The sequence below is a fragment of the Podarcis gaigeae genome (genome assembly GCF_964106915.1).
Source record: "Podarcis gaigeae genome assembly, chromosome: 13".
Taxonomy (NCBI): Eukaryota; Metazoa; Chordata; class Lepidosauria; order Squamata; family Lacertidae; genus Podarcis; species Podarcis gaigeae.
In genome coordinates this window covers 6,087,413-6,113,931 of record NC_139689.1, presented here as the reverse complement: position 1 = coordinate 6,113,931, position 26,519 = coordinate 6,087,413, and the positions used below count along the sequence as shown (strand labels likewise).

At 48.2% G+C, this 26,519-nt stretch overlaps 2 protein-coding genes across 5 annotated transcripts in view; one reads left to right on the top strand and one right to left on the bottom strand.

Annotated features, from left to right (window-relative positions):
• Window positions 1–1,753: 1,753 nt before the first annotated feature.
• RABGGTA (Rab geranylgeranyltransferase subunit alpha) overlaps window positions 1,754–26,519 on the bottom strand; it is a gene marked incomplete at its 5' end in the record, with an annotated part of 40,307 nt that continues 15,541 nt past the window's right edge. For all 4 annotated transcript variants that reach the window (XM_083706781.1, XM_083706783.1, XM_083706782.1 and 1 more), the window contains 11 exons: window positions 1,754–2,036; window positions 2,860–2,947; window positions 3,606–3,719; window positions 4,938–5,054; window positions 6,167–6,255; window positions 7,230–7,318; window positions 17,125–17,176; window positions 19,390–19,495; window positions 20,302–20,403; window positions 20,504–20,586; window positions 21,712–21,795. In XM_083706781.1, the coding sequence (XP_083562907.1) occupies window positions 1,888–2,036; window positions 2,860–2,947; window positions 3,606–3,719; window positions 4,938–5,054; window positions 6,167–6,255; window positions 7,230–7,318; window positions 17,125–17,176; window positions 19,390–19,495; window positions 20,302–20,403; window positions 20,504–20,586; window positions 21,712–21,795 (1,073 nt within the window). In that variant the 3' untranslated portion in view covers window positions 1,754–1,887. The remainder of the gene's footprint in view (window positions 2,037–2,859; window positions 2,948–3,605; window positions 3,720–4,937; window positions 5,055–6,166; window positions 6,256–7,229; window positions 7,319–17,124; window positions 17,177–19,389; window positions 19,496–20,301; window positions 20,404–20,503; window positions 20,587–21,711; window positions 21,796–26,519) is intronic.
• Window positions 21,262–26,519, top strand: part of NOP9 (NOP9 nucleolar protein) — a 55,027-nt gene continuing 49,769 nt past the window's right edge. The window contains exon 1 of the mRNA XM_083706595.1: window positions 21,262–21,545. The gene's annotated coding sequence lies outside the window, so the exon portion shown is untranslated. The remainder of the gene's footprint in view (window positions 21,546–26,519) is intronic.

Here is a 26,519-nt window from a genome sequence, read left to right as displayed (position 1 = left end):
TCCCATCATCCCTGACCACTGGCCCTGTTAGCTAGGGATCATGGGAGTTGTAGTCCCAAAACATCTGGAGGGCCGAGTTTGCCTATGCCGGGACAAGAGGGTATATTCAATTAAGCCTTACTCATGTGTAGATCTGTTGGAGCTGATGGGCTTAAGGTAGCTCTCCCGGTCGACCAAAGAGCCGACCCCAGTGGAAACAAAAATGAGCCAAAAAGTTCTTCCCAGAATCTCCGGCTACAAAATGTGAGCCCAGGTTAAAATGGGCTGTGGCATTTTTGGCAGAAGCCTGTGATGCCTGGCTTAGAAAATGCAACCTACTGAGTTCAGCAGGGATTACTCATGAGGAAGTGTATTTAGAATTGCCGGTTTAAATAAATGAGCAAGTGTTCCTTTTTAAGTGATTAATCCGGCCTCTGTCAACCTGGAGACACAGGTCAGATAAATCACTTTTTAAAAAAGAACAGATAATGAAAATGGTGGATGAAATTAACCTGCACTTTAAAAAGCGAAATATTTTTGTTTTCATACTTTAGACAGCAGCAACCGTCCTAGCAGAGGAATCGTCCCCTAGGTGAGAGAGATGAGGCATTGGCGGTGGTTGGGAAAGACTTCCTTTTTAATACGACACACACACAAACCTCTCTTCTGTATAACCAAGGAAAGCGTGATGCCCTTCAATTTCTGTTTTTGCCTGAATGCGTATTTATGATTCACCGGCCAAGGTTTCATCAGCAGATACCAGGTTTGTGTCTGAAAGTTCATCTAGAAACTGCTGGGACTTTTAAGGCAGGGATGATGATGGGCTTCGCTTTCCAGTTGTTCCTGGACTACAATTTATAGAACCATAGAGTTGGAAGAGACCACAAGGGCCATCGAGTCCAACCCCCTGCCAAGCAGGAAACACCATCAGAGCACTCCTGACATATGGTTGTCAAGCCTCTGCTTAAAGACCTCCAAAGAAGGAGACTCCACCACACTCCTTGGCAGCAAATTCCACTGTCGAACAGCTCTTACTGTCAGGAAGTTCTTCCTAATGTTTAGGTGGAATCTTCTTTCTTGGAGTTTGGATCCATTGCTCCGTGTCCGCTTCTCTGGAGCAGCAGAAAACAACCTTTCTCCCTCCTCTATGTGACATCCTTTTATATATTTGAACATGGCTATCATATCACCCCTTAACCTCCTCTTCTCCAGGCTAAACATGCCCAGCTCCCTTAGCCGTTCCTCATAAGGCATCGTTTCCAGGCCTTTGACCATTTTGGTTGCCCTCCTCTGGACACGTTCCAGTTTGTCAGTGTCCTTCTTGAACTGTGGTGCCCAGAACTGGACACAGTACTCCAGGTGAGGTCTGACCAGAGCAGAATACAGTGGCACTATTACTTCCCTTGATCTAGATGCTATACTCCTATTGATGCAGCCCAGAATTGCATTGGCCTTGTTAGCTGCTGCGTCATCCCTTCATCCCCGGCCACACAGGCTGGGGCTGATGGGAGCTAGAGTCCCGGAAACTTCCAATCCTCCATAAAAGACTTACTACCAAGGTCTCTCGCTGGGAGATCATTCAGGAACTGTTGGGCTTTACGGCTGGCCTGTGTGAGAACAGTCTTCTGATACAATTTCTGAGGTTGCACATTTTCTCAGCTTCAATAGGCGTTTGTGGTGTGCGTGAGAGGTGCAGCAGCAGGAATGGGGGGACATTCCTGGGACCCACCCCCCTTTCTGCTGCATGTAATGGACATCGGTAGCGACTCACAGCAACAATTACCTTTTTTTATTTCATCTTTTCCTCATGCCAATAAATTAAAAGGGGTCAGTGTGTGCGTGGGGAGGAATTGTGGGGTGTGTGTGTGTGTGTGCGCGTGTGTCGAGTAGGGTCTCCTGCAAAACCCATCAGGTCAGGATGGTCCCCACATTTGGCAGCAAGGCAGCAAGCTCTGACTGGACGCCGGGGAGTTGGCAGAGAGGGTTGCCTTGCAGGTTGAGGTGGGCGAGTTTGGGGAAGGCGGCGAGGGTGCGAAGGCCGGAAGGCTGCTGGATGCCTGAGGGAGGGGCAGCGTAGTTAAGGAGAACTGTGGCCAGAGAGAAGAAGAAGAAGGGTTTGGATTTGATATCCCACTTTATCACTACCCAAAGGAGTCTCAAAGCGGCTAACACTCTCCTTTCCCTTCCTCCCACACAACAAACACTCTGTGAGGTGAGTGGGGCTGAGAAGAAGAATTTAAAGAAGAGTTTGGATTTGATATCCCGCTTTATCACTACCCTAAGGAGTCTCAAAGCGGCTAACAATCTCCTTTTCCCTTCCTCCCCCACAACAAACACTCTGTGAGGTGAGTGGGGCAGAGAGACTTCAGAGAAGCGTGACTAACCCAAGGTCACCCAGCAGCTGCATGTGGAGGAGTGGGGAATTGAACCCAGTTCACCAGATTACGAGACTACAGTGGTGCCTCGCAAGACGAAAATAATTCGTTCCGCGAGTCTCTTCGTCTAGCGTTTTTTTCGTCTTGCGAAGCACGGCCATTAGCGGTTTAGCGGATTAGCGCTATTAGCGGCTTAGGAAAGAGGGGGGGGGGAGGGGAAAAACTCGCAAGAACTCGCAAGACGTTTCCGTTTTGCAAAGCAAGCCCATAGGGAAATTTGTCTTGCGAAGCACCTCAAAAACGGAAAACTCTTTCGTCTAGCGAGTTTTTCGTCTTGCGAGGCATTCGTCTTGTGGGGCACCACTGTACCGCTCTTAACCACTACACCACACTGGCTCTCAGAGAGGGGGGGGGAGAGGGGTTCCCCTTTCCCAAAGAGAGAGCATCCCTGCCCCACCCCAAGCGAACCCCACTGGCCCCAGAACCCGCACAGCACCAAGGATACGGTTGTTGCAGAGGGAGAGCTCCTCCAGGCGAGGGAGCGGGGGCAGGCCTTCCAGGGTCTCAATCTGGTTGTCGTCGGCCTCCAGCACCTGAGGCAAAACAGAGGAGGAGGAGCGTCAAGAGGAGCAAGGGAACAGGAACCCGATCCGTGTCCCCACCCCACAAGTCAGCCCGCAACCTGCAGCCCCAACTTTGAAATGTGGCTGTGGAAATTGAGGGGCCCATAAATACAGTGGTCCCTCGGGTTAAGTACTTAATTCGTTCTGGAGGTCCGTTCTTAACCTGAAACTGTTCTTAACCTGAAGCACCACTTTAGCTAATGGGGCCTCCAGCTGCCGCCGCTGCACAATTTCTGTTCTCATCCTGAAGCCAAGTTCTTAACCCGAGGTACTATTTCTGGGTTAGCGGAGTCTGTAACCTGAAGCGTATGTAACCCGAGGTACCACTGTAATACCCAAGACCCACTTGGCCTGGTGTTAAGAGCGGAAGAAGAGCCCTGAAGCAGCGGTGGACCTGGGGGGGGGGGGGGTCTCAATTTTCAGCCATGCCACATGCAACACCAAAATCTGCCCCCTTTCCGTTCAATGTAATAGCTGTGGCTTCCCCGAGGTTCTGCGCCTGGCGTGCCCTCTGCCTGAAGGCGTTATTGAGCCAAGGTGGTGGGGGAAGAAAGGGCTTCTAAGGAAGGTCGGGGGTCCTAAGAGACGGGCACCCGTCGCTGGGCACTTGGGGGTGGGGCAGCCTCACCTCAAGGCAGCGCATCATGGCCAGTGTGGGGGGCAAGCAGCGGAGGAGGTTGTCCGAGATGTTCATGTGAGTGACCAGAAGGAGGTGCTCCAGGTGGCACAGAATTGTGAGGCCCTGGGGAGATGGAAATAAAGAAGAAGAGCCTCTTAGATCAGGCCAGTAGCCTGATTTGGTCCAACATGCCGTCCGCCCCCAAGGGACGCGGGTGGCGCTGTGGGTTAAACCACAGAGCCTAGGACTTGCTGATCAGAAGGTTGGTGGTTCGAATCCCCGTGACGGGGTGAGCTCCCATTGCTTGGTCCCTGCTCCTGCCAACCTAGCAGTTTGAAAGCACGTCAAAGTGCAAGTAGATGAATAGGTACCACTCCAGCGGGAAGGCAAACGGCATTTCCATGCCCTGCTCTGGTTCGCTAGAAGCGGCTTAGTCATGCTGGCCACATGACCCGGAAGCTGTACACCAGCTCCCTCGGCCAGTAAAGCAAGATGAGCGCCACAACCCCAGAGTTGGTCATGACTGGACCTAATGGTCAGGGGTCCCTTTACCTGTTGGCCCCCAGTGGCCAAACAGATGCCTGCCTGCCCTTAATCCATCTTGCTGGGCGACTCCAAGTCTTGGAGGAACCAACAGGCAGGCTCAAGGAGTGTCAGAAGCCAGCCAGCCGTAAATCACACACCATAAGTGGAGTTAACTCTATCAGTAAAAACAGGATCTGCACAGGAGTGTCAGGCCCAGTGAGCACTGCAATGCAGGTCTTGCCCCCATGAAGCAGTTGCTGAGATTGAAGGTCCCCTCCTCTCCAGGGTTTCCCCCAAGCAATCTGAGACTATGCCTGCCTGCAACCAACCTCTCTGCCCTTTTCATGCCTCTTTTGGTTCTGGGAGACCAGGCAAGACGGGAGGTAGTTGCAGCAGGAGGGGGAGACACCCGTGAGTCTTTGCCAGCCAGACTCTCCTTTGCATTGCTCCTCTCTCCTGCTTCATCTTCTGCCTCCGATTCTGGACTTCTCCGCCGTAGACTCTCCCCGCTCACTAAACCCTGTTGCCTCCCCAGCTTCCACCATCTCCTCCTCCCAATCTTCTTCCTCTGTCCACTCTTCATTGTCCCACCACCAATCCCTGAGCTCTGGGCTGTCTTCCCCTGGAGGCTCCCTGGCTGGTTCCTCCCGCATCCAACTTGTCCCAGACAATGGGACATACCAGGACCTTGCCCCAAACCTCCCCACTTCCTGGCTATTCCCTGGCACTCAGGCAGAATCTGCTCCCCTCCTCAGGTTCCTTCCTGGTCCCTTCCTCCTTCCCGTCTGCCAAACCCCACTCTCCCAGGCTTCCTACCCTCTGGGACAAGTCCACGACGCGGGACTCGGCGTATTCCATCTTGAGGATGCTGTTTTCAATCAGGAATTTGCTGCGGAGGTCATCCAGGTAGGCCGAGCGCATGGGGTCAGCTGCCTGGGGAGGGAAAGTGAGTAAAGGAGAATGGAAGCAGAGGTCAGCGGGCATTCTCTTTTTTTTAAAAAAATATGCTTTTTATTAAGTTATCATTTTATAAGGTAAAGCGACCCCTGACCATTAGGTCCAGTCGTGGCCGACTCTGGGGTTGTGGCGCTCATCTCGCTTTCTTGGCCGAGGGAGCCGGCGTACAGCTTCCGGGTCATGTGGCCAGCATGACTAAGCCGCTTCTGGCGAACCAGAGCAGCGCACGGAAATGCCGTTTACTTTCCCGCCGGAGTGGTACCTATTTATCTACTTGCATTTCGTGCTTTCGAACTGCTAGGTTGGCAGGAGCAGGGACCGAACAACAGGAACTCACCCCGTCACGGGGATTTGAACTGCCAACCTTCTGATCGGCAAGTCCTAGGCTCTGTGGTTTAACCCACAGCGCCACCCGCGTACCTAAAAGGATGGTAAAGGTAAAGGGACCCCTGACCATTAGGTCCAGCTGTGGCTGACTCTGGGGTTATGGCGCTCATCTCGCTTTATTGGCCGAGGGAGCTGGCGTACAGCTTCCAGGTCTTGTGGCCAGCATGATTAAGCCGCTGCTGGCGAAACCAGAGCAGCGCACGGAAACGCCGTTTACCTTCTCACCGGAACGGTACCTATTTATCTACTTGCACTTTGACGTGCTTTTGAACTGCTAGGTTGGCAGGAGCAGGGACCGAGCAACAGGAGCTCACTCCGTCGCAGGGATTCGAACCGCCGACCTTCTGATCAGCAAGTCCTAGGCTCTGTGGTTTAACCCACAGCGCCACCTGTGTACCTCAACCAGCAGGTGGGGGGCAGTAAATGCGGACAAGTGGGACCAGCAACAAATTGATGCAGTGCGGTTCATTGGGGTGTGCCTGTTCAGGGTTCCAGCCAGCCACGCCCTCTGTAAGGACATTCCATTCCGGCCCCATCTTCCGCCCCCCACACCAAATAAGTCTGTGAGTACGCCAGGGTGTTTCCCCCCTAAGTGTTATTTTTCAAACACTTCTGCAAACTGACTCTGCTGATGTAGAAGGGCTATAGGATATCAGGGGTGCAGCTGAATTAATTCTGCTCTGCTCTCCCCCCCAGCTCACCTTCAGGGTCGTAAAGTAACTGAGGGTCTCGTGTTCATAAACCAAGGGGTCTAATGCCCTCATGAGGAGGATGATGGTCAACAGGCACCCTAGAGAGCGAGAGAATGCACAAAAAAGAAACATTGGAACTGGTTCCCCAAATTAACTGAAGAGAAAAATTCTGTGCGGAGGCAAAGCTGAATTCTGTGACCCGCGTTCACCTTCGTTTATTTATTCTGCACAATTTATTTATTAAATTTCCACCGTGCCCGTTCTCCCAAAGGAACCGAGGATGGCAAAAAACAACAACAATACGCGTTAGGGTGGCAAAAGCAATTTTTTTTTAAAAAAACCATTTAAAGAATTACCATGCTTTTGCTAATCATAGGATGCTTTACACCCCACTATACCTGACTGGTTCCCAAATTCAGCTGCTGGGGTTTCAGCCAGGTGTTGCCGGACACTTCCAAGTGTTAAGGACTAGAAACAAGGTTGTTGTTGTTGCTTTTTTAAAAGCTCATAATGTCACTGATGCTTAGAATGCCGAATTCTGTTCCAATTCTGCATATGTATTCAGTGTAGTCGCAGAATATAGACACAGCAGTGCAACAGTTGCCCAAGGACATGCATCTCAAAATCCTGGTTCTCCCCCCCCCCCCCCCGCCAGAGGACCCCTGACCATTAGGTCCAGTCGTGGCCGACTCTGGGGTTGCAGTACTCATCTTGCTTTACTGGCTGAGGGAGCTGGTGTACAGCTTCCGGGTCATGTGGCCAGCATGACTAAGCCGCTTCTGGCGAACCAGAGCAGCGCACGGAAACGCCGCTTAGCTTCCCGCCAGAGCGGTACCTATTTATCTACTTGCACTTTGACGTGCTTTCGAACTGCTAGGTGGGCAGGAGCAGGGACAAAGCAACGGGAGCTCACCCCGTCGCGGGGATTCGAACCGCCGACCTTCTGATCGGCAAGTCCTAGGCTCTGTGGTTTAGCCAACAGCGCCACCTGCATCCCTCCCCCCCCCCACCCCGCCAGAGCGTGACACAAATAAGGCTGTAGAGAACATGCATGAGCAGCCCAGAGACTTACACTTGTTCTCCGGTTCCAAGGCCTGCAATTCCTTGCAGGATTCAAGTTCGGACTGCAGTACTGTGGACTTCTCAATGGACAGCTCACACCTGGGTCGGGAGAAGGAAAGTGAGGCGCTGGGAGGTCAGGGAGATGGCCAACTCTTGAAAGAGGGGTGTGTGTGAGAGAAAGAGAGAGACCAGTGTCCCCTCAGCCAGCAATCTCTGAAGGAAGGCCTATAAGCCATGGCAGGGGGTTGAATGAGATTATTCTTTGTGTCTCCTTCCAACTCTACAGTTCTCTGACTAAGAGAGAGCTCCTTGCCAGCAGGAAAACCCAAAATCTCCACTACTACTTGTAGTTTCTGGCATGACTAGTGCTGCTCATTCCGCCGCCTCTGATCCTAGTTCTCAGAAACAGGAAAGGAGGCAGCCTCTGGGGCAGAATCGTAGAACCCCCAGCAAGTCAGGAATCGAAACTAAAGCATCCATAACAGATGACCTCCCAAACTCTGCTTGAAAACCTCCAAGGAAGGAGAGTCCCGAGAGACAATGGAGTGTGCCTTTGAGGGTGAAGTCAAACCGCTGCTTTAGCAACCTCAAAGTGATCTCCCCGGGGCACAAGTGTCTTTGGAGGTCCCGGGCTGCCCAGATGACAAGACCGCCCCCCTCTCGGCCTGGCTGATGTGTTCCAAAGGACAGCAGAGCAAGAGATTTGGCATCAGCTTGGCTGCAGAAGTTGCTGGAAAGAGGTGTACAAGGAGCCATCCAACCCCCTTAGGGACTCCACTTGTTTGTGCAAGTGTCCCTATTTTCCAGGGACGTCCCTGATTTAGGGAAGCCATCCCTGTTTCTGATTTGATACCAGAATGTTTTGCTTTTCCTTAAGGTAAAGGTAAAGGGACCCCTGACCATTAGGTCCAGTCGTGGCCGACTCTGGGGTTGCGGCGCTCATCTCGCTTTATTGGCTGAGGGAGCCGGCGTACAGCTTCCGGGTCATGTGGCCAGCATGACTAAGCCGCTTCTGGCAAACCAGAGCAGCGCACGGAAACGCCGTTTACCTTCCCGCTGGAGTGGTACCTATTTATCTACTTGCACTTTGACGCGCTTTCGAACTGCTAGGTTGGCAGGAGCAGGGACTGAGCAACGGGAGCTCTCCCCGTCACGGGAATTTGAACCGCCGACCTTCTGATTGGCAAGTCCTAGGCTCAGTGGTTTAACCCACAGTGCCACCCGCGTCCCTTTTTCTTAGGATGCCCCTATTTTCATTGGAGGCTATGGAGTTATCCAACTCCTGAGCCATCTGAAGGCAATCCCATGTAGGGAGTCTTTTAAAAAATGTTTAATGTTGTATTATGTTTCTTATATATGTTGGCCTGTTGTCTTTGTCCATTCTGAAGGAAATCAGCCCTGAGTGCTCACTGGAAGAACAGATCCTGAAGCTGAGGCTCCAAGACTTTGGCCAGCTTATGAGAAGAGAGGACTCCCTGGAAAAGACCCTGATGTTGGGAAAGATGGAGGGCACAAGGAGAAGGGGACGACAGAGGACGAGGTGGTGGGACAGTGTTCTCGAAGCTACCAGCATGAGTTTGACCAAAGTGCGGGAGGCAGTGGAAGACAGGAGGGCCTGGCGTGCTCTGGTCCATGGGGTCACGAAGAGTCGGACACGACTAAACGACTAAACAACAACAACAACAACAACAACAACAACAACAACAACAACAACAGAGAGGTATAGGGCGTCACACTTATTCTTCAGGCTCCCCATCCCTGCTATGGGCTACCAGGCACTCAGACCTCCTTTCTTGAACCCTCAGGGAGGGCACAACAACCTCAGTGGCGTGGGGTGCTTCGACCGTGGCGAAACCACAGTGTGACAATGGTGTCACACGCAGGGTTGTTTGCAGCGACCGCATTTGACAGCCCCATTAACCCCAGAGCTGTGTCTCCCTTTCACTTGGGTGAGTCAGCTGAAACACACCACTTCCTGGAGTCGCGCTTATGAAACATCCTTCCCCCATCCGACTGCATGGCCCTGTTTTGAAGGACTCTTCCACACCACTTCCCCTCTTGGCACCCTATCCGTCGCCTCAGTTGAAAAGGGCATTTCTGGTCATGTTCCCAGGTCAACCCCAGCTGCACGAGGCGATTGCGGTTTTGCCAGAGAACTGTGTCTTATAACAGACTCCCGGACGTGCTTACTCAGAAGTAAGTCCCACACGCAGCCTTAAGGCATGCAACTTCTTCCTACCGCAGCATTTGATCTATTACAAAATCACAAAATGTCCCTTTCCCCAAAATGAGCTAAAAGCAGGCCTGTTAGCAGGATCTCCATCCCGGAGCCATAATCTACACGGTTTGGCAGAATTAGGAGCCGGGCTATGATTAATAATACCTGCCGTTTATGTCAAGTGCTCCTAATTGGCAAAGTGCTTTGTAATTTATGCATTGCTCATCCCCACAACTCTGGGATGCTGATTGCGTGGATATTCCCATTTTATGGATGGAAGGCTGAGGCTGGGGAGAAGGGCAGCTTGGAGTCCCGAGTTCCGCTTCAGCCCGCATCTCCCAAACCCAAACTCAGCCCCCTAGCCTCCCCAATACTCACCAATGTCTCCTCCCACCCTTTTCTATTTACTCACGTAAAATGTCATGGTGGTGGTAAATATATACAATAAGGCACCATGAAAACAGAAGATAAGCAATGACTAGATATAACCAAGAAGATCTAAACACCCGCAGAGCCCTGCTGCCCCAAATGTCTGCAGGGGTCCAGCTTATAGTTGTTAGCCACTCTGAGCCTTGATTTGGCTGGGAAGGGTGGGATATACATAATTTGTTATTATTATTATTATTAAGCCTACCTTACGGGGCTGTTGTGAGGGGAAAATGGGGTCAGGGGAGAAGAGCACAAAGAGACACAAAGGGTAGCCAAAAGTGGTGCCTTCCAGATGTTATGGAACACTCAGCCCGGATGCTGAGGTCCAGCGCCGAGGGCCTTCTGGCGGTTCCCTCATTGCGAGAAGTGAGGTTACAGGGAACCAGGCAGAGGGGCTTCTTGGTGGTGGCGCCCGCCCTGTGGAAAGCCCTCCCTTCAGATGTCAAAGAGATAAACAACTACCTGACATTCAGAAGACATCTGAAGGCAGCTTTGTTCAGGGAAGTTTTTAATATGTAACGCTGTACTGTTTTTAACACTTGATTGGGAGCCGCCCAGAGTGGCTGGGGAAACTCAGCCAGATGGGTGGGGTATAAATAATAAATTATTATTATTGTTATTATTATTATTATGAACTACAACTCCCAGCAGCCAGCATGGTCAGGGATCAGGGATCATGGGAGTTGTAGTCCACACATTGGCAGTGTTTCCTTCACTGAGCAGCGAAGTGCTTGTCACAAGACAATGTTTACATTCCACAGTCAAGTGCTGTTGGGTTTTCTCACGGGAAAGGAGACTGGATGTGACGTACACTGGTTTCCTGTTTTTCACTGTTCTTTGCAGTTCAGTGTGATTCTCTCCGTGCTTTAGAGGAGAGAGGATGCCTTTCTCTGCTCCGGCAGAGGGAAGATGTTTTTCTGTAAATTACCAGCTTTGAAGTGTAAATAAAGTAATATAGAGCATGTTGGCACGTACTTTTCATCATTCCGCTGTGCACTGGACACTGCTTATCTCCAACACTTGGTTATGGGCCCAGAAAAACGCAGTGTTTTGAGAATGGACTCCAGAAGTCGGGCTCCTGGCAAAGGAACAAAGGAGCAAAGAATTGGAGTGCCGGCAAAGGATCGGAATGCAGAGGGCCGGATCGGACGATATCTCTGCGCGTCAAGATGATTTGATGAGGTATGTGCTACAGCTCCGGGCAGCCTGCCAGCTTCTAATTAATGGCTTTATGGCTGGACTTTGAACTTTTATAGCCGGTTTTGCCATGGCACAGGCAAAAGGCTAGAAGGATAAATTTTTCCTATGCTGGGGGAAATCGAAAGTAAAGCAGCTGCAGCAGTGTCGCAGCATGAATTTAAGACAGCAGAGAGAACTTTCACTTTTGACCTTGCCTTTGGAATGCGGTTTGAAGCAGCTGCAGATAAGCAAAGCAGTTAAGCAGAAAGGCACAGGTTCACAGGCAGAGGCTGTTTTTGAATTTGCTTTTGGATTGAAGCAGCTGTACACAGACGCAGCATGTATAAAGCAGCCTGATTTAAAGCAGCAGAGATGATGCAGAAGGCTAATGCCAGAGTCATGATGGCTAGCTGCAGAAGGCTGGATGAGGCAAGTGGGGAATTTGATGCCAATCAGCCAAATGCTCAACTCAGAGTAGCCTGTGATACTGCCATGATTCAGAATGAAGCAGACCGCCAGGGTGATAGCTGCATGGGCAAGGGGGAGTCTTCACAGACGTCATCCCATGGTGCAGTGGAACCACCAGATGGCGCCAAAGCTTTGAAGGCAGTGAAATGCTACACGTGTGGACGTCTAGGCCATATGAAGAGGGAATGCAGATATCCCAGGGCCAAGACAGAGCAGCGCAGTGAAAGCTCATCGCGTGGAAAAGGCCGAGGCAAAGGCAAAGGTCCGGTGTCCAGGACAACGCAGCACAAGGCAATGGTCTCACGCTTCACTCCAAAGGTTGCAGAGGTCCAGAAGACGTCTAGATCTTTCTTCGTTGTTGATTCAGCGGCGACCCACCACATGTGCAACGATAAGCGACTGTTCGTGTCTTTTACACCGCAGGAAGGTGCGATTCACCAGGCGGATGACCACACAATCCCCAGTAAAGGCTACGGAACTGTTGTTCTTCACAGTTTGGACTTATCGATACAGGATGTGCTTTATGTGCCAGATGCCAAGCATAATCTGCTCAGCGTTGGACAGCTGAATGAGCGGAAAATTGACGTTTCCTTTAAGAACAAAAGGTGCATCATCACAAAGAAAAATGATTATGTATTGCATGCTGAATATGTTGATCGTTTGTATGTTTTATATTTTGATGATGTTGTGCAGGATGACACTTGTTGCATTGCAGGTTCTAACAAAAGTTTGCATGCAGAATGTATTCACGATTTTCATCGAAAATTTGGTCATTTGCATTTTGAGGCAGTATCTAAAATGCCTGCCTTGGTTGAAGGTATGACTATTAAACCCTGCAGGTACCACATGAAGTGCAAGGCATGCGCAGCAAACAAGGTGAAAATGGCTGCGAAAGGTAAGGTGTCTAGTAGGCAAGCTACAGAACCATACCAGGTTGTTCATGCTGATTTGGTTGGACCACTAGCGCCCTCTTTGGGTGGAAACAGGTACTTCATGGTTCTCATTGATGCATTTTCCAGGTATATTTATGTGTACAATCTCAAGCAGAAATCAGAGGCTTTTCCAAGGTTCAAGGAATTCTGTGCTTGGTTGGGAAATGTGCATGGTAAGAAGGTAAAGACTCTTTTCAGTGATCGCGGGGGAGAATTCACTTCTCAGCAGTTTGAAGCTTTTCTGACTGAGAAAGGAATTCAACACGATTTGTCTAGTCCTCGCTCGCCATGGCAGAATGGACTTGCGGAACGAGCAAATCAGACATTGCTTCAAGGGTTAAAAACCTTGCTGCATGATGCCAATCTTCCAGAGAGTTATTGGGCCGAAGCTCTCTCATGTTTCACTTACAGTTATAATCGCAGGTTATCTTCAGCGATTGGTTGTACCCCCTATGAGAAGATGTTTGGCAAGAAGCCATACATCAAACACATGAAAATTTTTGGTTCTGACATGTGGGTTCACTCACCACAAAGCTCCAAGTTAGACAAGCGTGGATTGCTTGGTATCTTTCTAGGTTATCAGAAAGGGTCTTACAGAATAATGATGACTGACTCTAAGGCAATTAAGCTCACAAGAAGTGTTGAGTACAATGCCAAGTGGGGGGAGAATGTGGGAATTTTCCAATGTTATCCTGATGACAGTGATGAGACTGAGGATAGTCAAAAGCAACCACAACAGCCCACACCCACTGATGAAGGTTCTGATTCTGAGTCTGAAACTGAATCGGGTGATTCAGAGGATTTCAAGAGTGCGAAAGCCTCTATGCGACCCTCTGAAAGCTCTGATCAAGAATTAGAGGAACCATTGTTCACAATAGGTCACTTTTCTCCTAAGAAGGAAGAGGAGAGTATTGAAGACTTAAGGCTAATTCGTAGGTCACAGAGAGCAACAAAAGGCAGACCTCCAAAGAGATTTGCTGATGAGTTTGCTAAGATAGCAGTAACAGCTGTTAAAAGCTCCAAGAAGGTGTTTGAACCTTCAAGTTTCCAAGAAATCCAGGATTTGGATTCAAAGGAAGCTGAGCCATGGTTAAATGCCATGAAGGCTGAGCTTGATTCCTTGGAAAGGAACAAGACATGGGACCTTGTTCCAGTAGTTCCAGGAATGAAACTGCTTGGAAGCAAATGGGTCTTCAAAGCGAAGACAGATCAAAATGGCAAGATAGTCAGACACAAAGCCAGATTGGTAGCCAGAGGTTTTGCACAGGTACCAGGTGAAGACTATCACGAGACCTACTCACCCACCGTGAGGTATGAGAGCATTAGGCTTATGCTCAAGCTAGCTGCAGAAGAAAATCTACCATTAGTCACCATGATGTGAATACAGCTTTTCTGTACGGATCTCTAGATGAATCACTTTATATGCTTCCACCTGATGGCGTACAGGTAAAACAGGGATTTGTTTGTGCTCTGAAGAAGTCCCTTTATGGTCTCAAACAAAGTGCACGGTGTTGGCACACAAAACTCACTGAAGTATTGTTTTCTCTAGGTTTTAAGCAAGGGAAAGCTGATCCATGTGTATTTGTCAAAGAGGAGGGGCAAAAGAAACTGTATTGTTTGTTTTATGTTGATGATCTTTTATTCTTTTGGAAGGATGTCACAATGTACAATAATGCCCTAGCTCAATTGAAAGAGCACTTTGACATGAAAGATCTTGGTGAGGTAAACAACTACCTATCTCTGGAAATAGAGAGAGATCAAGATGGTAACATTCTAATACACCAGTCACGTAAAATTGCTGATGTGTTAAGCAAACTAAACCTGATGGATGCTAACCCTGTAGACACACCGATGACAACAGGTTATCAGGTAGATGACACTGGAGAAGCATTTTCTGATACTACACTGTACAGAAGTGTGCTAGGCAAGCTAAACTTCATTGCCAGATGTTCAAGACCTGACATTGCTGTTAGCTGTAATTTGCTAAGCAGACAAGTCAACAATCCTACTGTTAAGGATTGGAAAGCTCTGAAACGCATAGCGCGGTATTTGAAAGGCACTATGCATTACAGACTGAGATTTAACAATCAGAAGTCTGGTGGTCTTGAGATATTTGCAGATGCAAGTTTTGGAAGTGACACTACAGACAGGAAAAGTACGTCTGGAGTTTGCTATAAGTACAATCAGGGTCTATTTGATTGGTCATGCAAGAAGCAAACAACAGTTAGCTTAAGTACTTGTGAAGCTGAACTGAATGCACTGTCTTATTCACTTAAGGATTGTGAATGGTTGTTACAATTGTGCAAAGACATGAAAATTCCTGTCAAATGTCCAATCCAGGTTTACCAGGACAACAAAGCATGTTTGGCTTTGCTGAATTCTGAAGGTTGTAAGCAAAGCACGAAGCACTTGCAATTAAAGTTGCAACATGCTAGGGAACGTATTCAAAAGGGACTCGTAACGGTGTCCTATATGCCAGGTAATGAAATTCCTGCTGATGTATTGTCCAAGATTGTATCAAGGGATCAACACTGTACCTATGTGCAGAAGTTGGGTTTGTACTAATATTGTACGAACACGCTGCCCAGTGATGTTCACAGAAAGGGGGAGGATGTTGGTTTCTGCTTCCTTCACTGAGCAGCGAAGTGCTTGTCACAAGACAATGTTTACATTCCACAGTCAAGTGCTGTTGGGTTTTCTCACGGGAAAGGAGACTGGATGTGACGTACACTGGTTTCCTGTTTTTCACTGTTCTTTGCAGTTCAGTGTGATTCTCTCCGTGCTTTAGAGGAGAGAGGATGCCTTTCTCTGCTCCGGCAGAGGGAAGATGTTTTTCTGTAAATTACCAGCTTTGAAGTGTAAATAAAGTAATATAGAGCATGTTGGCACGTACTTTTCATCATTCCGCTGTGCACTGGACACTGCTTATCTCCAACAGGCAGGGCGCCATTTGGTCCAGGAGCCTCCAACCTTTTCAGGACCAGGACTCAGCTTTAATCCAGCCACGCATTTGGGGACCTATTCCTTAATCTTTTAGCGTATATTTGTGTGGCAATATTGCTCCAGTTGCGGCCCGTCTTGGATCAGGCCACAGGCCCAGTAGTAGGTCCTGACCCACCAACTGAGGACGAGCGATGGAGGCTATTTGTAATGTTCCCCTTCGGATGTTGCTGGGACTCCAAAACCCATCAGCCAACACTCAGGGATGATGGGAGCTGGAGTCCAGAAACTTCTAGAGGACACCATAGTTGGCCACCTTGGTGGGACATAAATATAAAAATGAAAGAGGTGTGCACTGTGGCTCATCTCCAGGAATTTCCCCTGAATATGGAGGGTTTGCTATTGCAGCAAGGAGCCATTTTAAGGCCTGCCCGGCCCGCTGTGACTTGGTTCTTATTTTTGAAAAAGGAAGTGGCCATCGTCAAGATGGGGCTCGTCCACCTGGCGAGGCAGCCCGTCTAGGAGAAGGAAAGCTCTGATCCTCAACTTCCGCTGCCTTGCAGCATAACTTCAGGAGAAGAAAAGGCTCGGGAGCAAACCCTACACAAATCTGTAGCGGGTACTCTAATAAGATGGCTGGATGGCTCCTTGTATGTCTCTTTCTGGCAACTCCTGCAGCCAAGCTGCCGGCAGGGTGGATAAAAATCAATGATTTTTTTTTTAAAAAAATGGATTTATTTATTTTTTTGAATCAGATTTTAAAAATAAAATGCTTTTGGAGGAAAAACCTTTCTAAAGATAGTTTTCTATTTAAGTTACATTATAGTCCAAAGGTTACTCATCAGGAAATAAGGATTTGTTTGCTAAAACTCAGTCTAAGTTTTTTTAAAAAACAAAAACCAAAAACGTTTTACCGCATCAGTTAACAAACATGGATACATATGCTATAATGTTATTGCTTTGGTTAAATAAATTGTTTAAATTGTTATTAAGGAAATGGCTATTTTTCTCCTTCCAATAAAGTACAGCAGAAAAGTTGTCCAAATATAAACAGTTAACTATTCAAACCTCACAATAATTTCATAATTATCTATGTATTTCTAATAGTATAACCAGATCAGTAATTTTTGATATAACTGTAAAAACCACTCTGAAAATTTATTATTCCAAAAACGAAACCTTCCTCTGCTTGTAAATATTAAGATGATACCAGCAAGAATGAGTTTTTCTGTAAACAAAAGAAAGATTTAAATCGAGTCTTACTGACTAGTGATTTAAAGCGTGATTTAAATCAATTTGATTTAAATCAAATCCACCCTGTCTGGCGCCAAATACCTTGCTCTGCTTTCTGTTTGGACCACATCAGCGAGACCGAGGTGGGGGTCTTGTTCAGAGTTGTCAACTTTTCCCTTTTCTTGCGAGGAATCCTATTTGGAATAAGGGAATTTCCCTTAAAAAAAGGGAAATGTTGACAGCTATGGTCTTGTTGCCTAGGCAGCTCAAGACCTCCATATAAACCACTCAGGCTTGTGCCCTGGTGAGGTCACTTAGGTGCAGCTAACACAGCCGTTTGGCTTCACCCCTGGAGGCGGACTCCATTGTCTCTCGAGACGGACAGATGTCAACAACGAGGTCCTCACTGCCACATATGATGGATCCTGGAAAAATGTTCTTTAAAGGTTCATATGAACCAGCCCCTCTCTCCCCATGGCTTCAGTCCTCTCCCCTTGACAGCTTACCTGAAAACTTGCTCCTCAGTGACTGAATCTTGGCTCCAGCAATCCTTGTGTCCTGTGGGGGGCAGAGAGGGGGAAAGGGGTTAAATCGAGGAGGTGAGGAAGTGTGGGGGGCACTGGGGAAAGGAAGCAAGCGGGGTCGCTGGCAGAAAACCCCCCACCTGAGAGGGGGGTCTCTGGGGAGAGCACTCCAATTGGAGAATAAAGGTAAAGGGACCCCTGACCAATAGGTCCAGTCGTGGCCGACTCTGGGGTTGCGGCGCTCATCTCGCTTTATTGGCCGAGGGAGCCAGCATACAGCTTCCGGGTCATGTGGCCAGCATGACTAAGCCGCTTTTGGCGAACCAGAGCAGCGCACGGAAACGCCGTTTACCTTCCCGTTGGAGTGGTACCTATCTATCTGCTCGCACTGGTGTGCTTTTGAACTGCTAGGTTGGCAGGAGCAGGGACCGAGCAACGGGAGCTCACCCCGTCGCGGGGATTCGAACTGCCGACCTTCTGATCGGCAAGCTCTAGGCTCTGTGGTTTAACCCACAGCGCCACCCACGTCCCTCCAATTGGAGAATAGCCTTTTCCAGAGGTGTCCTGGGCTTTGAAGACACTCAAACTCAGGACGCAAGGGAGAAATGTGCTAAGAGGAAGGCACGCTTGGCAAAACCTCACCATGATTAGCTCCCACCCTGAAACCAATGTCCCCACTGTGGAAGGACGTGTGGGTCCAGAATTGGCCTCCACAGTTACTTACGGACTCACTGTTAAAACCGTGTTTATGGAAGGCAATCTTACTCGGCTACAAGTGATCGCCAAAAAAGAAGAAGACGACAAAGTGGGGACCCTCTCAGCCCCTCTGGGACTCCCAGGAAGGGCCGTAGCTCAGTGGTAAAGCCCCTCCCTTGCAAACAGATGGTTCCAGGTTCGAATCCTGACATCTCCAGGTAGGGTTGCTGCCAGTCCGTGAAGACAATAGAGGTAGACAGACCAATGGTCTGATTCGGCAGAAAGTCAACTTCCGATGTTCCTTAAAGCCCTGAACCGTTCTTGCCCCCCAAACGCGTGAAAGGCCACCTCTATTCCTGTTGATTTTCTCCGGGGTTAAGAATGGGGTAATAGTTCCGCCACCCACAGCAGCCCGGGATTCTCTGTGTCGGCCCCCTAAATTGGGAAATCTCTTCTCCTGACAGGTGCACTGGGCATCTTCAAACTACACATTTCACCGAAATTGCATCTCTTTAATCAGTCAGTTCAAAGTATCCCCCTCTTCCTAAATCTGGTTCTTCAACTGTGGGTTGTTTCCCAGTGTTAGTTCTACTCAGACCCATGGATATGAATAAATATTAGTTTTTTTAAAAAACCTCTTAAGGCAACCTCTTAAGGCATAAGTGGGCCGCAAGAGCTCTTCTGACACAGGACCCGAGGGACACACACTGAATTAAACTTCCACGTCTCAAATTAAATATACACAACACATTTGATAAAATATATAAAATACACAGTTATTAAATGTAATATATTTAATCATTAAATAAATATAATACACAAACCGATGTATGTGCTTTCAAAAGCAACGCACGACACAAAAAATATAATTTTAAGGCTGTAAGGTATTTTTTTCTTGAATGCTGCAGAGGGCCGCCCGCCAAAAAAGGTCTCGTGAGCCGAAGGTTGGACCACCCCGCTCTAAAGCGTATTAGTTAGTCTAATATGTGTTAGTCCTGTCACAGAATAATAGAATAGTAGAGTTGGGTTCCCACATGGTCATCTAGTCCAACCCCCAACCACAGCTAAATGTCAATCATGCTGAGTATCTCCAGCGGGTATACTCTCAAGTTTTTAATTTATTTATTCAATCTGTTTACTGCCCCTCATCCGCTGACCTCAGGGTGGTTCACAACAAGACTAGCACTGGACACAACCCATAATGCTTTGCGGTTGTAAACACCCCTGGGAACCTACGGTGCAGAGTGCGAAATACGTCTACTAAGTAAATACATTTAAAAAAAGGTAAAGGGACCCCTGACCATTAGGTCCAGTCGTGACCGACTCTGCGGTTGCGGCGCTCATCTCGCTTTATTGGCCGAGGGAACCGGCGTACAGCTTCCGGGTCATGTGGCCAGCATGAGTAAGCCGCTTCTGGCGAACCAGAGCAGCGCACGGAAACACCGTTTGCCTTCCCGCCAGAGTGGTACCTATTGATCTACTTGCACATGACGTGCTTTTGAACTGCTGGGTTTGCAGGAAATGCAAACATACCTTTAAATACATACATACCTTTAAAAAGGACACACTCCTTCTGGGACTGGCCCTCGGCCCATAAGACCCGAAAAGTGTGCTGCGGCCAGTGGTCATTCAGGGCAGAAGCTGGCAAGTCGCAGAGCTGGGAGACGCCATGATTTAAGGAAAACCGACACCACTGGCAGAACATCTGCTTTCCCCTCACCTCACAGGATCAAGTGCAAAACCCCTTCCTGTGTCACATCAAAACAGCCCCGGCTCTCACCCTCCTCAGACCTCAGAACCTGCTTTTAACTACTCAGGTTCATCTCCAAATTGCGAAGCCGCGGGGTCTCTGACCACGTAAAGAGTGCTTTGACCTTGGCACTGAGCAGGGCGCAATCTGCACTGAAAGCAGCAACACACCACTTTTAAAACTGTCTAATTTTGGAAGAACAAAATTTTAATAAGGAATGGGGTAAATTTATCAACGTCTCTTAAAAACCATTGCAAACAGTTAAAATCCTTAGTAGTGTTGGAATATCACTTGTAGCTTAACGGCGAATTTTGGACACGACGGAGAGGTAATAGATTTGGATTATCGTACAAGACGCAGGAGGAAATGATTAGCAATGGGACCCACAAAGCGGAGGAGATTCCCTGGAATCTTGTTTTTATGTTGTAAGCTGGATATGTGACTGTAAAATTTAATTTGATAAACCAAATAAATAAATTTACACACACACACACACACACACACACACTCTCATTCTATAAAAACTGTCATGGCTTCCCCCCCAAAGAATTCTGGGAACTGTAGCTTGTTAAGGGAGCCGACACACGTCAAATAAAACTCATTTTCAAATCTCCACGTTTGCCTGTTCCCCCCAAAGTGGAAGGTACACTTCAGGATGTTTCTGGCCCCCGACTCTCGCTGCTGAGCCCACGCACAGGGGGTCTGTAGGATACCCACATAAACCCAGGCCTGTTCCTCCTATCAGGGGTGTGCCAACGTACGACAAGTGGTGATTCGTCTCCAAACACAATCAGGTCGTGAGACGCCGGTGCCACCTAAAAAACGAGAGAGAGATAGAGGAAGACCCTTGGCTCTCGAGGACGTGAGGCGAGTGGCACCCAGGCCTCAATTTCCTCCCGTTCTTCCGAAACTTACTGCCACGGGGTGGGAGAAGGCCACTGCTAAGGAGGTGTCCTCTCGGCTGACGTAGACACAGCGAATTGTCGGTTCTGGGTCAGCTGTGGGGGCGACAGGAGAGACTTCCAATTGGCAAGAACGACTGGGAGAGTTAGAGGGGACTCAGGGCAGAAGGTGAATAAAGAATGGATAGTGTTTAAAGAATATTTGAAAAATTACTATGAGAGGAAAAATCTCCTGGCAGACCTTGAACGATTCTCGTGATGTATGATCAGAACCCTCCAAACTTGAAGCATGGGAAGTCCTATTAAAATTTATAATTTGGCAGAATGATTGGATTATTTGATATGTATATGTAACATTTGGAATATTTAATGTGATTGGATTGGATGGTTAAAGTGGAGAATTAAAAAAAAATGAATTAAAAAAAAAGAGATTCTTGTAATATAGACAACAAACTAAAAGAATTCCCCCTGAAGGATATTAAGGAAACAAAGTACAGTATCATGACACTGTGTAAAAAATAACAAATGAGATCCATTTTTCTGAGAACAATTGGAAGCTGATTTTATATTTTCTTAGCTCTACTCTCTCTTGTTGTATTTTTCTTTTTCTTGCGTAGTATATGTGCATAAACTGTAACATGGTAAATGGTTGTGTAAATACAGAAGGAAAGACAAATAAATAAACTAAGCATTAAAAGCTTCCTGAAAGAGGGCTGGTCTCAGATGTCTACAAAGAGTTATATAGCTGTTTAACTCTTTGATACCCGATGGGAGGGCGTTCCACAGGGCGGGCGCCACCACCGAGAAGGCCCTCTGCCTGGTTCCCTGTAACCTCACTTCTCGCAGAGGGGGAACCGCCAGAAGACCCTCAGTGCTGGACCTCAGTGTACGGGCTGGACGATGGGGGTGGAGACGCTCCTTCAGGTATACTGGGCCATTTAGGACTTTAAAAGCCAGCACCAACACTTTGAATTGTGCCTGGAAATGTACTGGGAGCCAATGTAGGTCTTTCAGGACCGGTGTTATGTGGTCTCGGCGGCCGCTCCCAGTCACCAGTCTAGCTGCCGGACTCTGGATTAATTGTAGTTTCCGAGTCACCTTACTAAAACTAAGCAATGATGGTTCCAGGCGAGCCTCCCTGGTTCCCTGTTCTTTCACTTCTTGCAGTGGGGCAGCTCTGCAAGGGGAACAGGGACCAGGAAACGTGCATCGCTTTCGTACCTCTGCCCAGGAGCCAGCGATGATAGAACCAGGCGCTCTGGTCATTCGGATCAGTGAAGAAGGCATTCTGCACCAGCTCCAGCTCTGGGAGGGAGAAATAAAAGTCAGGAGAAAGGAAAGATTAGGGGGAGCAAAGGCCCTGGTGAACGAATCGGTCTCCACTGAAGAAGTAGCAATATTGCAATAGGGTACATTCAGGTCCAGCATCTTAAAAAGCATCACCTTGCCAACAAATGTCTGCATAGTTAAAGCTATGGTTTCCCCTGTAGTGATGTATGGAAGTGAGAGCTGGACCATAAAGAAGGCTGATCGCTGAAGAATGGATGCTTTTGAATTCTGGTGCTGGAGGAGACTCTGGAGAGTCCCATGGACAGCAAGAAGATCAAACCTCTCCATTCTGAAGGAAATCAGCCCTGAGTGCTCACTGGAAGGACAGATCCTGAAGCCGAGGCTCCAAGACTTTGGCCACCTCATGAGAAGAGAAGACTCCATGCGGCCACAAAGAGTTAGACACGACTAAACGACTAACCTAAAAGGGACGCAGGTGGCGCTGTGGGTTAAAGCCTCAGCGCCTAGGACTTGCCGATCGAAAGGTCGGCGGTTCGAATCCCTGCGGCGGGGTGCGCTCCCGCTGCTCGGTCCCAGCGCCTGCCAACCTAGCAGTTCGAAAGCACCCCCGGGTGCAAGTAGATAAATAGGGACCGCTTACCAGCGGGAAGGTAAATGGCGTTTCCGTGTGCGGCTCTGGCTCGCCAGATGCAGCTTTGTCACGCTGGCCACGTGACCCGGAAGTGTCTCCGGACAGCGCTGGCCCCCGGCCTCTTAAGTGAGATGGGCGCACAACCCCAGAGTCTGTCAAGACTGGCCCGTACGGGCAGGGGTACCTTTACCTTTACCTTTAAACGACTAACCAACAACACTCTGGTCGGTGTATGTCAACTTGATGGACTTTGGCCAGTTTAGCAGACATTCCATCTTTTCAGGTAATTCTGGTACCATATTTTTTCTTTGGGGGGTGTGAGATATTAGATTAAGGATCTCCTTCTGCAAACGCCCAGCATCTTCCTCAAACTACAATTCCAAGAACTACCGTATTTGGGGGGGGGGGGGAGCCGGAAAGGTTTAAGCTGGTAGAAATCCACTGCAGTGCAGTGGTTAAGAGTGCTGGATTTGAGAGGTGCGGGTTCAAACACTATGCAGAATAGCTTGGTCGGTAGAGAACGGGATTCTCAGTCTTGGGGTGGTGGGTTCGAGACCCACGTTGGGCAAGAAGGTTCCTGCATTGCGAGGGGTCAGACTAGATGACCACCACGGCCCCTTCCAACTCTACAATTCTCAATCCTTGCTCAGCCACAGACTTTGGGCCAGTCGCAGTTTTTCGGCCTAACCTACCTCAGAGGGGGATAAAGGAAAAGGAGGAGATAGATGATAGAGAGACCCTGAATCTGTCAGACTGGAGGGGATTTGATACATCTGCCGCCAGCAACTAGAACTGGGTGCTGGGTGTTTGTGTGTGTCCAGCCAACACCTTCAAACCCTGCTCAGGATCCGACCCCCTCCAAGCTGCCATTACTGTCAAGGGTTCAGATGGCGCCATTTTTCAAGCCTGCGGCTACTAAAGACATAAAGAAGCTTTATGGTTTTGATTTCTCTGCTTGAGACTCACGGTTTTATGACGAGCTTCCTGCTAACTCTGTAGGCAGTCAGGCTACCCTATGGTTTCCTGAGGTATTTTGAAAGCAATTACCGTCCTTATTTGGATAAGGAATTAAGAACTAAAAAAGGATTTCACGGTCTTGACTTTGGATACATTTTACATCTACTCGAATTACGAGTTTTTATACAGAAGCTGACAACCTTACAAAGGTTGGCCACTGAGGCGGACTTCATGTTGAAATGTGTCTGGGTATAATTAATTAATTAATTATTATTTATAGGGTTATTACTTTCGGTGGGCATTTGATCTCTGAGGATAATACAGGAGAGCGTTCTTCACTTTTGTCTGCAGCCTACATTTCATCTTAGCGAATATTCAAAGGTTATTTTAGTGTTTGTGTAACCTACAATGGAGTTGTTTTACCTCAACTTGTTCTTTTTGAAGTTATATTTTGAGGAGAATGGAGCTTATTTCTATTTTTATGTGGTGGACCCCACAGCAGTATCTCCAAATCGGGGTCCAGGTTCAAGTTTCTAGTATTGATTGCCAGTCGGAAGGTTGGTGGTTTGAATACCTGCAATGGGGTGAGCTCCCATTGCTCTGTCCCAGCTCCTGCCAACCTAGCAGTTCAAAATCACACCAGTGCGAGTAAATAGGTACTGCTGCAGCGGGAAGGTAAACGGCGCTTCTGTGCGCTCTGGTTTCCGTCATGGTGTCCTGTTGCGCCAGAGGCGGTTTAGTCATGCTGGCCACATGACCCGGAAAGCTGTCTGTGGACAAACGCCGGCTCCCTCGGCCTGAAAGCGAAGATGAGTGCTGCAACCCATAGTTGCCTTTGACTGGACTTAACCGTCGGGGGGCCTTTACCTTTTTTACCTAAGGACCACCAACTGCAAGTGAAGTCCTTTCCTCCCGTCCCTGGAGGGAATTTGCAAGGAAGATTTAGCCTCAACCATCCTTGTTTTTCCTCCGCCAACCACCTCCCACTGTTGTGGGGGCTGCCTCCATTAAGGCAGAGCACAACCAGAAGCCTGGGGGAGCCACTTTTTGTGGTCTCATGACTTGGCTGCATGGATTCCTGTTGAACCTACTGAATCCTTTTTTTATTTATTCCAGCAAGAATTTCTCAGCTAAGTTTTACAGCCTGGGTTTTACAGTTCTGCCTGTGTTTACCTTTCCTATATTACATTTCTTGTATACAAGCTGCATATAAATAGTTTTTTTCTATTTAAAAGCCCTTGGTGAAGACAGCGCTGGCTCCATGCTTGTTCTACAAAAGTTATTACTCACGTTTCAGGTACGCCGGAGACTAATCCTGGGATTAAATCTCCAACATAGAACGGGAGGTAACGCTCAAGAGCAGCTTGAGAAACAACAACACGAAACCTATCTACTGGAAAATTTGGTGTATTAAAAGACAATGAAAAAAATCTTCTCTGACAGGAGATGTGAAAGGACTGCCATTTGTGATGAAGAGAGTTTTTCTTTTTTTCAAAAAATTAAGGCTATGTACACAGCATACATTTAAAGCACGCACCCAATGAAGTCTGAGAACTGTAGTTTGTTAAGGCTGCTGGGAATTGCAGCTCTGTTGGGTTGTGTGTGTGAAAACTACACTTCCCAGAATTCTTTGTGGGGGAGGACGTGCTTTAAATACAAGGTGTGACTGGAAAGTTTGGTGGATGGTCGCAGAAATCGGACAGCGAGAAATATTCAAACACGCAATTGGCATCAGAAACCCACAAAATGCTCACAATTGTGCAGGGAGATGAAGCTGTAACTCAAAAGACAGCGTATGAGTGGTTTAAATATTTCTGTGAAGGGCGGCAAATGTTGACAGAGTTTGTGACTTATTGATGCGGGATCGGTGTTTGTGCTTCCGAACGACGGCGGAAGAATTGTATATTCCGCATGAAATAGTTACTGAGGTTACTGAGTTGTCCCACCCTCCATATTCTCCCAATCTGGCCACACCAGATTTATTTTTTTCCAAAACTGAAATCTGCACTGAAAGGGGACAGATTTCCCAACATTTCACACGTCCAAGCTGTTGTGACGAGAGAACTGAAAGCAGTACGAAAAGAGGACTTCTCCAGAAGTTTCCAACAGTTCCACGAACGTTGTCAATGGTGCGTTGTATCAGAGGAGGCCTACTTTGAAGACCTGTATGTTCGAATATTTTTCGCTGTCCGATTTCTGTGACCATTCACCGAACTTTCCGGTCACACCTTGTATATAATGGCTGAGAACCTTGAAAGCAATTATATACCACTTAATATATATATATATATATATTAAAAACCTTCATAAAAATGCTTGAGAGACAGCTGACTTTTCCAAGGACTTTTTGAAGCTCACCTGTTGGGGTTGGAAGTTTGTGCCTGCCTCCTCTGCCTCCCCCCCCCCCCCCCAGTCCTGCCCCATACCAAAACAGCCTGATTATTTGCCTTCCCTCATAAACTGAAACTTCCAAGTTGTAGAAACCACCCAGAGTTTCTTGCTGGCCCATGACAAAGCAGAAACCGCAAAGATGCAGTGGTTTGGCTTTTGTTCATCTCTTGATCCTTCGTTTAAGTGGGGTGGGTGTGGGTCCGCAGGCACCACAAAAGACCAGCCGAAAGGAGGAGGGGCAGAATCGAGACTAGATTGCATGGGGAAAAGCCAGCCTCTCTGCACGGGATTGTCAAGAATAATTGCATTTTAATCCTGCCGTCTCTCAAAAGCAGCTCAGGGCTATAGGTGGGGTTCTCCCCTCCTCCTTGCTTCAACCTCACAATAAACCTGCGAGGAAGGTCAGGATGAAAGGGGGGGACCCAAGGCCATCCAGCGAGCTTTGAATGTGGGCCTTTCCATTCCTAGTTTGAAACTCTTAACCACTACACCGGGATTTGGATAACGTCCACCTCTGGGACCAGATCGTCCCCTGCCCTGAACTGCGACATTCCTAAGCAAATTTTTCTGGCCTCCGCAGGTTATGCTGGGGGCTCCCCAATTGTTTTTATTGTTAAATTAAAAGCAGACTGCGGTTGGTTTTCACTTAGTGCACCAGAAGCTGGTAGTGAAGGTTTCACTCGTGATATAATTAGGTAAAGGTAAAGGACCCCTGGAGGGAAGCGGGTGGCACTGTGGGTTAAACCACAGAGCCTAGGAC